The 16,016-nt window shown below is 30.6% G+C and overlaps 1 protein-coding gene across 1 annotated transcript; it reads right to left on the bottom strand.

The window, feature by feature from the left end:
- Positions 1-676: 676 nt before the first annotated feature.
- LOC149486500 (aldo-keto reductase AKR2E4-like) lies at positions 677-8,953 on the bottom strand. The gene is made up of 7 exons (XM_089698136.1): positions 8,850-8,953; positions 8,451-8,543; positions 6,593-6,772; positions 5,408-5,524; positions 4,360-4,527; positions 3,475-3,672; positions 677-1,664 (listed from the first exon to the last, which is right to left on the bottom strand). The coding sequence occupies exons 1-7, from the start codon at positions 8,943-8,945 to the stop codon at positions 1,425-1,427; spliced, it is 1,092 nt and encodes a 363-aa protein (XP_089554262.1). The 5' UTR covers positions 8,946-8,953; the 3' UTR covers positions 677-1,424.
- Between the last annotated feature and the right edge of the window lie 7,063 nt (positions 8,954-16,016).

The following is a 16,016-nucleotide window of genomic DNA, read 5'->3' as shown; positions in this document are numbered from 1 at the left end:
TAGGAAACTATTTAAAACAATAAACAACATAAACCTTGAGAAGTTGCTGTTTATAATAGCCATACCTACTTTAAATCATATTTCAGGTGCAGTTTGTTTACGTATATTTGGACTTTATAAAATATAATAAACTAACAAATACATATAGCGCTACATCGTCTTTAAAATAAACACCAATAACACAAGTGAGGTTTTGTATTGATAAAGGAAATGATGTAGCTTTATAAAAATGTTATCCAAGGTTGATCTGCAAAAGAAAAACTAACGGTCGTGTATTTATCTTTCATAAAGCAACTATTAAGGTAAGCCTTTGTTTTTTTTCGCAACAATTAAGTGATCCGTAAGTCTTAAAGCCAAGATGAAAGCGGTACTCCTTTTATAACCGTGGTTAAAGGAATTCAATTAGTTTGTACATAGTCTAAGAAGATTAAAAAGACTAAGTCAGCTTCTCGGAGATAAGACGGAGGTAAGTATTTAATTATCTTATACTCATTCTGTCGCTACTTCAAACGAACAGTTTCGTTTTCTAGAAATTTTCCTTAGCGATAGCATATGAAATTGAATTTCGATTAATCGAACGTTTTTTAATTAATTTCCTTAATGGTATTGATACAACGAAGTTATGAATTAGGTAATGTGAGAAATGATAAGGATTTTTAAACGATAACATGAAAACTTTATGCGTTATAATATTTAATCTTCTATCAGTAGGTATTTTATACAAAGATAAGTAGTCAGAGAAAACGAAAAAAATGTCATGAGTGAAACATACGTTTATTGCTTGCATTAAAAAAATAACATCATTAGATGCTCATCTTTAAGACAAAGTTTCATATTACATAAGAACATCAAAGCAACTAGTAATACATTATACAATGCAGAAGTTCAGCACGTCATTGAACTATTCAGCGTAAACTCAATAACGTTTTCAGATGTTTCGTACGAGCGTCCTTTTATTTGACGCTAACAATGTAAACCACTTATGTAACTGCTAAGAATGTGCTACAAATTTAATAAACACTCTTACAAAGGACAAATAAAAAACTATTCTGTCTTATTGGCCCTCGAAACGTAGCTGTAACTTAATTAAATTTCCAATAATTGAATATTGTTCAGACGTTGACGTTTAACGACACAAAGTAGAAGAAATTACTCCACCTGTTATTTATTGGGATATCGGAAAAAAGCATCGGCATTTTCGAAGTTTAATTACAAATTTTGAGAATAACATCGCATTAAAAATACGCTAACAGAAAAGGTAAATGGAATAATTTAAGATGTTAAAACTTTCCCATATTTGTGTTTGAGAAATGTGAGTTCTTTAATGGAAATTCCGGATTCAATTATCACCGATCAAAACTTTCTTCTTAACCGCAATATTGTAATCATTCGGATGTGAAAATCAAAAATTTCAATTTTATCGTTTAATCTTCTTTTCTTTCATGGATTATGTGCTCTATTTCAGCCACGGTAAGGTTCTTTTTTTCGAACGGAAAATATGGATGCGGATACCACTTAGCCAGTGTCCTGAGTCTGTAATTATTGTTAAAACTCGACAGCTCTTCAACTTCTTCCGAAGTGAGTGAAAAATCCATTACGTCGATGTTTTGTTTAATACGTTCTTTATTCGTTGATCGTGGAATTGGGACTAGTTTACGATCCAACTGAAAGCAAATTTATTATTACATTTTTTAATGTTCTTGTTACATACGTCGTTTCATAAAGGTACGATAAAATAAATTGTCACATATTTCATTTTATATGATGTTCAGTCTAAAAGTACCAGTAAATCCGTAGCGAGGTTATGTGGAATGTGAACATATTCAGAGGAAATAAATTATTATTTGATAAGCAGTAAGCTTCATTTCATTTTATTCGATCAGTTGTAGACGTACATTAATCCAAATCTGATTTTTTGTCTTGATGATATTATATGAATGTTATTTTGTAAAAAATTAACGTCTTTTTCCTGAACTGTTTTGCAGTAATTTTATTGGTTAGATTCACTCAACTCATACAAATTTTATTATTATCTCTTAAGCGGAAGTGTAATTTAAACTTTAAAATACTGACTACTAAAATACATATTATATATCTTATACTTCTTCAACACAAAATATCAAACATTAAATTCACACTCTTACCATACACGGAACACTACTCTTAATAAATTAATTAAACCATTCTCAAAAAACATGTATGGCCAACGACGTACCGCGTTCTTGTTACCAGATATCTTGAATGGGTTGGATATTAATTTAAGAAATTGTATTACCAAAATAAACATAAAACGTAAACTTAAGCAATATTATCTAGACAAACTGTAGTTGATGTTATAGTTATAAGTATCTATAAAAAAAAAAAACTGTTATTTTTGTGCAATCTTTAGACTCAATTTATGTATTCTACAGTTAAACCGAAATTGTTTTGCTTAAATTATTGTATACGAACATTACTATAAACCTCAGTGGTTTTTTAATTCACAACTGTACACTAATATATCTGTAAACCTATTTTGTTTCTGATAATAAATAAAAAAAAAAAAAAAAATATATATTAAGTAATTTTGCATTTAAATTAATTTTAAAATCTACTAAATAGAAACATTCATTGACAGTGCCTTAAACCATTTTTAGATTTAAATATAAATATGAATATCATAAGTATTTCTCCACCATTAAAACCTAACCATCGGCGAAGTCTTTACGATAGGTACTTAATTACCGGAATTTCTCAGTGATTTCTTAATGCAAACCTAACTCTTTAACTTTTTAGAAATTTCTTATTTCTTTTCATTCGAACCCGGTATGAATGCGTAGCACTTGAATTTAAAATGAGGTTGAGACGAGATTTCAAATTGGAAAGAGCAAAATAATTTTTTCAACACTTTGAGATATTCGTGTACAATGTTACAATTTGCTTTACTTTTGAAAATAAATGTTTAAGTAGTGAAATGAAGGGGTACTTCTAATCTTTTTACTAGCCTTTCTGGAATTTTTGCTGTACTTACTGGGGATCGAACCCAGACTGGATATAAGGCTCAATGCAATCATGTTCAATAACATTGTATAAAAATAAAATTACAAATACATATAATAATTATTAATCAATAGGTTCACAATCATAGGTTCACAAACACAACTGACCAAATTTAGCTGAAATTGGAGAAGCAACATAGACACCAAAACTAATATTATATTTATCTTTCATAAAAAAGTATACGTGTAGGCTTTCTTTTTAGCCGGGTCTAGCGTAAATAAAGTTAGGCAGCGGCTAGAATGTACTATTCTAAATATATCTTCAAATAACTTTAACGAACTGTAATTCGAAACCACTTTAATCTTAGTATTTTATTGTGTTTGATTTTACGCGAGTATTGATTGACATTTAGAATTTGAAATCGCATATAAAATCTGTTAAAATCTTTAATTTTTACTTTAATCTTAATTATTAGAATAAATAAGTTCTTCTTACCAAATATCTCAATAATATTTGAGGAACAGTCTTATTATACTTTTCAGCGAGATTCATAAGTGTCGGATGGTTTGCGTGCGGTGGTGGAGCGTTTTTCTTCCGTCCAAGAATAGCTCCGAAGGGACTAAAGGCCATTACAACTATGCCACGTTGTTGACACCATTCTATTAGTTTATCTTCTGTTATACTTGGGTTTACCTGGAAAATAATAAATACATAGCCCTGTTTGCAGAATTAATCTATTTAAATTTATAAGTACTATGTATTAGCATTGTAAGGTATTGAAGTTGATAAAATAATTCACAGAGAGGCGAGGATACTTCGAGGAACCTAGAGATTTAACCTTACCTTAGATGAAGAACCTTAGATGCTGTTCTAAATTACAGGAAATTATAATTAATACTACTATTATTATCTTTAAGCTTTCGATTGTTTCACTTTGGATATTGAACATATAAATAACCTTAACTTACTTTAACTTAACTGTATTAAATTTAGTTTTTAACTTTTAATTGAAAATGTTTTTTGACATTGTTAAAAAATATGTATTATTCAGCTTTATATGTATTAATCATTATAATATTTGACTAGCCACTAGAGTATCAAACATAATTGTAGCGGTTGTATATTATAATCTTAATTAATGTTATATTTTTTTTGTATTAATGAATAAATTGTATTGTAAATTTGACCTCCTTATCGCATTGGGTAACTGTAATGGTAGGAATGGTTGTATATAAATAAATAAATAAATAAATAAACTTACATAAAACGCATTCTAGTATATTTTCAAAAGATATCAACTAATTCAAAAAATTATTCTATTGTACAGCTCATATACAATCTTGTTAGAAAGAATAGGAAGCGTGAGCAATGAAATATTACCTCAGTTTGTAAAACCGCTGGTTTAATCCTGCTGTTTTCCCACAGACGTTCCATCTGAGACAGGTTGAAATTTGACACGCCTATCGACCTCGTCAAATTGGCTTCTTTGGCGTCTTCTAGACCTTTCCACGTTTCTAGATAGTCGGTCATACTGATGCTACCATCTTTCTGCACATGTGTAAAAAATAAAATTAGGGCTATAAGAGTAAGATATATGGAACAACAAAAATATAGAGACTCCGTGGTTCTCTTTGTTACTGAAATTCACGCGAAAGCTGTAAGCTAACACCTTGTTATAAAAATCAAGTAGGTAATATAGAAAATTTTATATTTTGAAATTTGAACATCGTTCGTTTCAATCTAGAAAACAACAATTTAAATTTTTTGTACTGTTATATCTTTTTAATTACGCTTTCTGTATTAGAAAGCGGCCATGTAGAAATAAATATACTGCAACAATTTAAGAAATTTATAAGACACAATTTCAATTTTGTGGAGTGCCTTATCTAGTCTAGTTGAGAAGTCTTGTAGTCGCCATGAAATATACACGGCCATGCTTCATAAATTTTACATATAGAGAACCCGCAATTTTGCTTTCATTGTTGTTTCAGAATAATATTTTGCTATTTCAATGTTTTATAGTGTAATAATAATTAATCAAAAACACGTTTATATCAACAAAAATCCAATTGCCTGTATATTTAGATAGTTGTAATTACTATTTCATAAATTAATTTACTGATAAAATCGGTTCTTCTCGCTGTCACAAACTGTTTACAAAGGGACAAAATTAAATTAGTTTATAGTTAAAAAATTTGTTTGTTGATCACAAGGGCTTATTTTTTCAAAAGGTTTTAGACGTATAGTTCATAATGATATATATTCGCCGCAATTTTTAAACTTATTCTTGTTTAATATGTTTTACCATTCTGCCGTTCATAATGTGTAGTGTGTTGATAGGTGATAGAAGGAAAGAGTTTATTTTATATTTTGATTTATTATGTAGAATATAATTAAGAATAATTGTATTTAAAATTAGTATAATTACCTTATACCCGAAGGGAAAGTGCATTAGATAGAGGTCGACGTAATCCATGTTTAACTCTTGCAATGATTTTTTAAGCGCTGGAATTACTTCTTCTCTTTCGTGAGCATCATTCCATAACTACGGAAAAAATAAATCACGGAAAAAATAAAATCAATGAAATGCAAATATGTAAAGAAAGAATATAATTTGTTATAATGGTAATATTGTTTCAAATAAACATCAAATAAAATATGTAGAAAAAATAATATGAGGAAAACATATAATTGCAACATCTCTTGTTAATTTTTAGCTTTTTCTTTTAAAGAAACTTATTACTCATTCCAATTGCTTTCGTGTCGAACTCATTATTTATTGATTTCAACTTCATTGTAAGCTACTTTCAGTTTAATAAATTACCTAGGAATTTATATACAGGTGGACAAATCATACTTGACTGTTACATAGAACTTTAAGTAGCGTTATTTATTTATGACTTCTCTTTATAACTACAAGGACATCGATAAAATGATGTGTTCTTTACATTTCTATTAATGATTTTTTTTTTTATTTAAAGGAGACGTTATCGGAAAAATAATATTCCTATTTAATATAAATTATAAACCTTTTAACTTACATCAAAGCGAGCAATGTTTTCATCGTAAAAAAGCGATTAATTTTTGTTTTTTTTTATTGGTAATAGGGAAGCGCTTGACCACAATCTCACCTGATGTTAAGCTGAGATGTGGTCTAAGATGGATCATGGAACGCGCTTCCCTAGAAGGTACCTGTTCACTCTACGCTTGAAGAAATGATTTATAAAACTCTATATATGAATAACGTCTATCACTACTTGACTGAAATTTTATGAAAATATACTTACGTTTTGGAGGTAATATAAACATCGCAGATATCGCCGTTAGAGTTACATTTCATGAAACTGTACTTATAAAAATATCGTCCGTCCCTACATATGTACCTACACATGATTTTTACTAAACACTAGATTACCGCCCGCGGCTTCACTCGCGTTTTCAAAGAAAAACCCGCAGATTTCCCGTTCCTGTGAGATTTCCAGGTTAAAAAGTAGCCTATTTTTTATTCTTAATCATCCATCCATCCATCCTCACAAACTCGAATTTATAATAGTTGTAGGATGTTTTAAATTAATAAATAAACTATTTTTTTATACAAATATATAAACATTACCTTTGTAGTAATATAAACATCCCGTCTATCACCACTGTTAGCTACATAATTCCGTACACCAAGGCCGACCTCGTCCTCCACACGGTAAAGCGTCGCCGTGTCTATGTGTCTGTACCCAGCCTCGAGAGCCCATTGTACCGCCCGCGCTAAGGAGTGGTTCACAGGCAACACTCGTGTCCCCTGTATCACATAACTTGTATGACGCTCAATTATACGCAATAGGATCATAGGATTCGTGATGGTATTATTGTATAAAGTTTTATGTGCAAAAGAAATTTTGTTTTTAATTGGAAATTTGGAAACCAAACATTTTTATTTCAGGATCTAGTCTTATATATAAAAATTTATTGAAAGGTAGCGAATAATTTTCAATACGTATAGAAATAAATCTCTGTAAGCCCTACCTTTTCGTTTAAAATAACGTAAGCTTTGTGTAACACACCCCAATTAATACAAAAAATGTATACGATGGAAATGTATCGTAATATGAATCTTATTAGTCTTCGTTAATCATATTGTTCTTTATTTTGATCAAACAATTTTCTATTACCCTATTGAAAAAGCTTCATCGATAAATTATCATATATCCAATACGCAAATACAAGCTTCAGAATAACGTATTCTTATTACTTAAGAGTTAATTTGTTTTAATAATAATGAACTGGAAATAAAGTCGATAAACATATTTATTTAACGTCTGAAAATAGTTTAATTAGTTAATACTGATCATAATAGAACAAACTACCTACTACGTTGTACTACAACCTTATCCACACACATATTTTTTTGTCTTTACGACAGGAGGGCTAACGAGCAAACATTGCCTGGTAAACACATGCGCCACAAATTACATAGATTATACACTGATATATGTACATTCCATTTCCAATAATTAGGTGAACATATCTTAACAAGCCTGTGTTACCTTGAAGTTTAGACTTTGATGATTCTCAGTAATACTACAGATGATATAATACTATGGTAATAATAAAACTCAAATGTTTTCATAAATTAATGTGGAAATTTCCTCGTTTTCTGTAATTATATTAGAAGGAATATTTTGTGGGAATCATTTAAATATCAACATTTTCTACTAAATAATATATTTACTGTTCCATACATATATTTATTAGATTTCATTAGAAAGTACCTACACGAAAAAGGTTCCTAGTAGATATTATTTATTTTATAACTTTATTCATGAATCACATGAAATCATTTCCATTCATAAATTATACTATCGTCTCTAGAAACTGCGTATTCAGGTAAATAAAATTCTCATGACCTGGGCCTTACAAGCAACCTACTGAAATATGGAAATTCAGTATAATAGAAGTTATGTTAACAGATTCCAATAAATCTTATACATTTGAAATACATTAAATATGTTGCTTTTTGTAGGCCACATTAAGAGCGCTAGAAAATATTTATATAATACTAGCGGTCCGCCCCGGCTTCGCCCGTGGTACATATGAAAAATAGATGTTGGCCGATTCTCAGACTTACCCGATATGCACAGAAAATTTCATGAGAATCGGTCCACCCGTTTCGGAGGAGTATGCAGACTAACATTGTGACACGAGAATTTTATATATAAGATGTAAGTAAATATTAAAATTATATGAATTGCCTCAGCTCCCATTCCTTCCTATAAAATAATATTGGGTGTATCTTAAAATAAATTAATACAAACACCCACGGCTGTTGTATTTTCAGTGATTTCCAATTTGTTTGTGACCTCGAATTGAGGATTAAAAACGGTGCGAACAAAGCAATTATGTTAAATTATTTCCAATCGATTTTTTCCTTTCATAAATAAATGATTTGTTTACGAAGAATAAAAAGAATGAATACTTACATTGGCCAGGTGGCCTAAGCTTGTCCCTAATGCTATAGCAGGTATTTGGTTTCCATCGTTCAATGTATATGTAAGAGTAGTCTCTGAATATACCTGAATAAAAGAAAACATATCGACTTCATACAGTCTATTAATGTACCTATTATAATATTATAATAAGATCATTATGTTCATTCAGAATTAGTTATAATTTAATATTTCTATCAAAGAACAATACTAATTCAATATCATTAAATTGTTACAAAACAGTTTACGGGCAATTTCCAACACAACTTTACTACAGAGTTAACTACTCGTAAAAACGATAAACGACGCAGTAATTACACATACGCCATACAAAAACATTTGGTAAACTGGCAATTTATTTAGAAAACAAGACTAAATGTGATTTATTCTCACCGAGGCAAGTTTCTGAAAAACGAGCAGTAAGTACAGTTTCCAGTGTACGTCCATTTCCCTTGTTACGTTAAATCGTACTAATTTTATTGTGTACATCTGCTTCATTACAGATGATGGAAGTGATAAATACTTTGTACACAGCATAGCTATGTGTCGTATTAAACATGTGTTTGAAGATCAGGTTTCATAATTGCCTATAAAAATATAATAATGTCGACGAGTACGTATAATAAATACCAAAATATGATACTTGAGATGAATTATCAATTTATTCGCAAAAAATACCTATACTTACACTCGATAATCATATTTTCGTTCCCGGAAATTAATATGTAAATTTAGAGTTGAAATGTATGTAATTTTGTTTACATGGTATTGACTATTGTTATGTTATATTAGAGTAGATAATAATTATGTTCTCCAGCGATTATATTTCCATTAAATACAATATTAATTTCATCATTTAATACTGACATAATTATTATGTGTATTTCTTTATTTTTGTCACGTATGTATGGTACCACGTAATAATAAATTATTTTACGCACAGTTCATCTATGTTTAACGTCATTAATATAAGTATTAAGTATTTTCTTATTGTATTAATAATTGAATAGACAGTCACAGAACCAAGCTAATTGTTGGCACAAACTAGAGTCAATACGAACAACTATTAAATTAAAGAACCATTAAAATTATGTAAGATTTAAATTAGGTATTCTTACGAATCCTTTTAAGTATATTTGTTCTCTATCACCGTATTTTTAAATTAAAAGGCTCCGTTTTCAATCAATATGGAAGCAATTAATGAATTATTGAATTATTTTCGAGCCAACGTCCAGGAGAATTTATATATATCAGGAATCACATTTACCAAAGCTCGAACAAATTAGATGAAAAATAGAGACGAATGGAAGCACAAGGTATAAGTACCACTTACATTAAGCTACAGAATTCCACTTCGTGACAGTGATTAAAAACACAAAGTTTTCTCGTGAATGATTAACGCTATATTTAGTACGAATGAAGCTATTTAGAACCATTTTACTTGTTAAACTAATATAAATCATCCAGATTTTAAACAATTATTTAATTTTTTTTATTCAAATATACCTATAGATTCCTTCTGAATTATTTTTCCATACTTCGCATATGCCCGAAAGTCTTTTAAATATGGAAATGATATAAATCTTATTTGTAACGTGTAATACATCGGGGAATACGTTCAAATTTCCGTTGATTTGATTTTGAATTGATACGATATCTCATATCCTTGATAATAATAATGTCTTTTTTGTTGTAGGTATGTCGAAGACAGTATCAACAAAATCGTATGAATAAATAACTATAACAAAATATTAAAGCACCTTTACTAAACTATTCCGTATGAGGAAGTAAGAATGTTTTTATCAAACATATAATTTTATATTTCTTGTGTTCTTCTTTATATGTTTATATCAATTAATAAGAATGTTTTATAAACATAATATTTTAAATGCCAAAGTAAACTTTGAATTCAAAATTGATGCAACTCACTGTATAATAAAGACACCTACTGTGATGATCGTAATTCTAAATGTATATAGAAACAGTCTAATCTTAAGACGATTCAATTTATCCAATGCTCATAAAACATCGATTACCCCCGCCTTATGCCTACATAAATAATAAAAGTAACGACATAGATTCCGATAATATGTATCTTACATAATCAGCATCCTTTGTTGTTTAAACCGTATAGCCTCTTGGGATCCCTTTGCCTTTAAAATATACAAGCAATATGTATATTATGTTTTCTTTCTGCTTTTTATATTTCTCCTTTGACTCGCGAAATATTATGTGTTCTGTTTACAAAATATTCGTTCATTTGAATTGAATTTATGTATCTAATATAAAAGGAAACGTTTATTATAAAAAATATAAATACAGCATTACGTTTTAGGCTATTACAAAGCTATTCACGAGAGACGCCGTACAATTTACCACTAAACTCATAAATGTCCAATATAGAGACAAAGTTATCAAAGTTAAAATCTTCAAATGAAATCCAATTCTATACTGCAGCACATCCAACGTTTTGCGGAGATTCCGAGCAGAATTTCAGTTATATTTTTGTCAAAATCGATAGCCGCAAGGCATAAATGTATCGGATTGGTCTAATCACGGAACTAGATGCCTCTATGTACAGATATTACCACTTAGCGTCGGTGTTGTATATCGCAGTATGTGAATAATAAATTATTACACATGGACCCTTTCCGTGGTTAAGCTCCGAGGTATTGGACGTTAATGTATCGGTTCGCAGAGGAAATTGGTCTGTTTTACATAGCTAAACTACATCCCAGGCCGCCCTACCCTCGCGCAATTCGTTTAACCGAATACAAAAGTTAAAATCTATTGCTCTCTGGGGGTCACACTAAATCGTGTTCATTCAATAGTTTCTTTTATGTGCACATCTTAACTTTTGTTATTAGTTCCTGGGAAAATATTTGCTATCCCGTGGGTTAGGATCTCGTAAACGTAATAGGTCACTTCGAACATTAAATTTCTTATTCCCATTTGCTCGACTGAAAATTATATTTATTCCGGTTTTATTGCGAATCAATTGAAACAGGATACCTTTTTATGGATAATAAATAACTTCGCCATAGTTTTACCCATGGGAATTGCAAATATTTACAAAGTATCGTATTTATTTCATTTGTTTTTTGATATTTTATTATAACTTATAAGCTTAAATAAAAAAAATTGATGACGAGGACTGTGACAGTGAAATATTTTCATTGCGCTTCCATTTTCAAAGAAATAGTGCGGTTAAAATATCAATGATTTACTGATTCAATAATCTGTAAAGTTCCTACATCAAAACCTAAAAATGTTTAATTGAACTTCGCAACGCGTTCAGCGTTCAATTTGTAATTTAGAAGGTCATCATTCTCAGTCATTTCAAAAAATTTATAGAACTACCAAACCACAAACAGTGTACTCCTTTCAACTAATTAGAAAACGAATTGTATGCATCTGTAACTAGGTATAGATAACAAGATCAGGCCAGCTCCGGTTTTAATTTACAGAATGTCTAGAGCTTTTTTCCGCGTACTGAATTTTCTGCTTGCTCCATTCATCAGGCGACTGTCACTGTCCCCCGCCGAGCAATTACTGATGTTACACTCCACTGAACAGCTACCGGCACAAATTACAACCACGTACACCCACTCTTATATGCTCATAAAAGTTACGCTTGATCACCTTCAATCTGGAGCCGTAATCTACCGATAACCGATACTCCTATGAGGGGATATTCCGTTCAGAATATGTAATGCTTCCATGGAGTTGGAGCCACACTTTTTTGCTATTCCGTGTTTATTTTCATTCCATTTACAATTTATTCAGTTAGCATATAGCTTCGTTTCTTGTTTACCTCAAAAATATTGAAGAGCCAGTTAGAAAAAAACTTTTTTGAACGCAAAACGATAGAAAATATTCGATCGTGTAGCTGAATTTTAACCCGCTTCTTCCGTTTAACCGTAGCGACCCGGAGACCAATTTTAGGCCACTCACAATCCAATTTTTTTCGTTGTTAGTAATAGCAAAGGATAAAACTACTATGCGTGTATTTTTATAGTAAAAATTGTCTGATATGCTTATAAATGGATGGGGTTTAGTCAATATGTAGTTATATAGTTAATATCATTGTTTGCAGGTTAACTAATTATTCATACATAAGACCCAAAGATAACAGGAGTCAGACCAAAGTTTAACTTGTTATCTTTTATAATTTGCGAGGCAGAATTTCTCCTGAGGCGCTTATGTTATTTGTTAGTCGCAACTTAGGTGTGTTTTCAAGGAGTTTGTGTGTTTTTAATTAAATAATAGATGCGCTTGAATTTAGCTCGTGTTAAATTTGAAGAGACAACCTTTTTAACCTTTAACAAATGACATGATTTTATTAAATATTCAATGCGTCAGAGAATTCGCTCTATTTTATTAGATGATAGTGTTTTCCTTGTGCTTTCAGTAAAATATTACTTTAAAAAATAACAAAATATACAGACCGAATTGAGAACCTCCTCCTTTTTTTGAAGTCGGTTAAAAATCTATAAGAATAACAAACATAACCGTTTGAATGATCGCTGTTTCATTTTTATTTCGTTCTGGGAATAAAGTGCCGGATTGTTCTATAACTTTTAATTCATTAATTAGGTATGCAATTATCTAGTGTCAAGTCTATAAAGCTTTTGGTAATTCGATGAATTACTACTGCTTACTGTTGTAAGTACATGCTGTACATACTTAAATGATTTAAAGTTATTTTAATTATTTTTATGTGTCTAAAATAACATACTCGTATTATTTATAAAAAATAAAATAATTAGTTGTCATTACGTAACATCCAATTACTCTTAAGAAATACCTTGCCAAAATAAAAATTATATTAGAACTAGTACTAAGCGAACAGGGAATAATTTGTGCGGATTCCCTTTTGTCACTTGTTATAGAATCTCTTTCTCATCGAGCGTTCATAACGAGGCCCGGGATAACAAAATATTTTTCATGAAAAATTTCTTTGATAAATACGTCATTCAATTTCAGAGAAATAAAAATGACTCAACGCAGAGTCAACAATGCGGAACGAGTGAAACGTTCCAATAATAAAAAATGTAGAGAGTAGAAAGGATCGTCCGCCCGATTTTCAATATCGTTTTGCAGGTAAACGAGGGCGTCATTCATATGTGTAAAATGTGCTTTTCTTGTACGTGTCTGCGAACCTCTATCCGATTGCCATTTGAATCAAGTGAACATTGATAAGACGTCCTTTTCAACAGGGGGTTAAGTGTAACGGACACAATATTGTGTTACAGCTTTACAAAAACTTGCTCAATAGGCATTGGTTTGGCGAAGGAGATATTACAATAATAAAATAGACCCTAGGAGTGACCATTACGGATATAATTTTATAGTATTGCACATAACATAATAATATATTAGGTTATTAAAACACAGGTTCATTAAGTAGCCTACCTACTTAATTAACCTGTGTGTGTTTTTATTTTTAATTTGGAATATTTCACAAAGTAACATTGTATAATTAACCTAAAACAAATTTATTTAGCTTACGACCAGCGTTGAGACAAACCGTTCGTAGGTATCATTATTAAGAACTAATATATCGATGAAACCAGGACATTTGCAAACAAGTAACATCAAACGTCAGTCGCATCGCAGCAGCATTTAACCGTGAATCGCAAACTATTTACGAATGTACAGGCAACTATGTAGAATGTGCAACGATCGCTTGCTGACGGTGCAATTTGCAAGAGATCCTGTATCTCTGAGAAACGCTTATGGATCTGACTAAACTTGATACACGGCAACTCTGCACACATTTCCAGATAAATTAATACGCAGAAACCTTTAGAAATGATACGATTTGTACCGATATCAGGAATGCAATGACCTAACTCCGTTCTGAAATAAATGCTTCGAAACTAAAGATCCAGCTGTCTGTTTAAAAAGCATTCTAGTGTCAACCCTACCTTTTTAAATTGAAAGGAAATAATGGCTACATTGATTCCTTCCTTCAAACTTAACTAAGGAAGTAAAATAAGGTTTCAACAGCGAGCTAACCTCAGTATAAAGTTGCCTCAGCACTTTACGAAACCGTTCTATTGATAAAGTTTTGTTTGGGTGACGTATAAAAACTACCTACAATTCAAAGGTGACCACGGTAAATAGAAAGAATTCAAGGAAAGTTTTATAAGTTTTTCGGAGAAAGAAAATGGAGCCGTAAATAAAAGTCGCAGAGCATTGATGTATGTTAATGGAACTGACAGTTAGTGGATGAGAGAGGGGTTTTACAGAAAGTCACCGATCGGATTACGCTGTATAGTGTCAGATCGCTTTACTCAACAAATTCACGATTCATATTGGCGCACTCCAAATAAAAACTCTGTACCGTTGGTCTCGTTTAATAGTCGTTCAATTTTCGTGTTTGTTAAATATTTAAGAGATTGAACAAATGAGCAATATGTATTCTGTCGATCGGGATCCATAGTGATTTCATCAAATGGAATTAAAATAATATAATTTTAGCTGTGGGCGAGATTACTGTATTAATATAGAGGATAAAATACTTTGTATTAAATGTGGGTTATATATTATGAGTAACCTATAAATTTCAGTAATGAAGTCATATTTGTTTTTGCCAGATTGTCTAGAAATACTTATTATAGGTATGTTTTTTGTCAAAGATGCATATAGATTAAGTTGTCTGAGTGGAAAACTTTTTAATACTGGAAATTAAAATTCTTGGATAAGTCTTGCCATTAAAGTGTTTTTTAAGGCATTGACGGGAGAAATACAAGATCGTATTTTTGTTAAATCTCTTCCCTTATGGGAATTGGAACATAAAAGTTTTATAATGCTCTTCTATTTATTAAGTTGTGTGGGCTTGCAAGTTGTATGATTTCCTTAGCAAAGCAAACAATATCACTAATTACTGGATGTAATTTACATCCCGTAACACCCACTCACTTGAAATTTATGTATTTTGGTTTTATGGCATTACCTAAAATGCTTTATAAATATAAATGCGGGTTCGAGTCCCGCCTAGTGATCGAATTTTTTCTATTCTTTATAAATTTATACCCACGCACTTGGTTAGTTAAAAGAACTCTATTACAAAAAAAAATTAGTATTAACCTAAAAAATATTCAAAATTAAAATTTTTATAAATTAAATGTATCGTTGATTTTGAATACCGAGAATACTCCCGTTACTGATTAAATGTTATTCAGTAGAAGCACATTCAAAAATACAAAAATAAATTAAGTTCCAATTAGTATTCATGTAATTAACTTCGGCTGATATTAAAATTTAATAAACGTTGCGCTCGTTACGCCTGTTTGTTACATATAAGTACCTATCTAGGCGGGAGTTTAGCCTGACTTGTTATAAATGCCTAAGGGAATATATGAGGTTAGATTTAATATTATTTGGTACTAGCTATGTCGCGCGGTTTCACCCGCAGACGAACCCGGGCAAAATCAAGCATAGCTTATTATTGTATATTTAATATATATTACCTATATTACTGTAAAGTTTCATCCAAAACTGTCCAGTTGTTTCTGCGTGAAAGAGTAACAAACATGCAAAATAAGATTGTGG

The sequence above is a fragment of the Colias philodice genome, chromosome 8 (genome assembly GCF_061535455.1).
Source record: "Colias philodice isolate Cphi_HAF_F1 chromosome 8, ilColPhil1 Martin Lab GWU primary, whole genome shotgun sequence".
NCBI lineage: Eukaryota > Metazoa > Arthropoda > Insecta > Lepidoptera > Pieridae > Colias > Colias philodice.
This window is presented reverse-complemented; position numbering and strand designations above follow the sequence as displayed.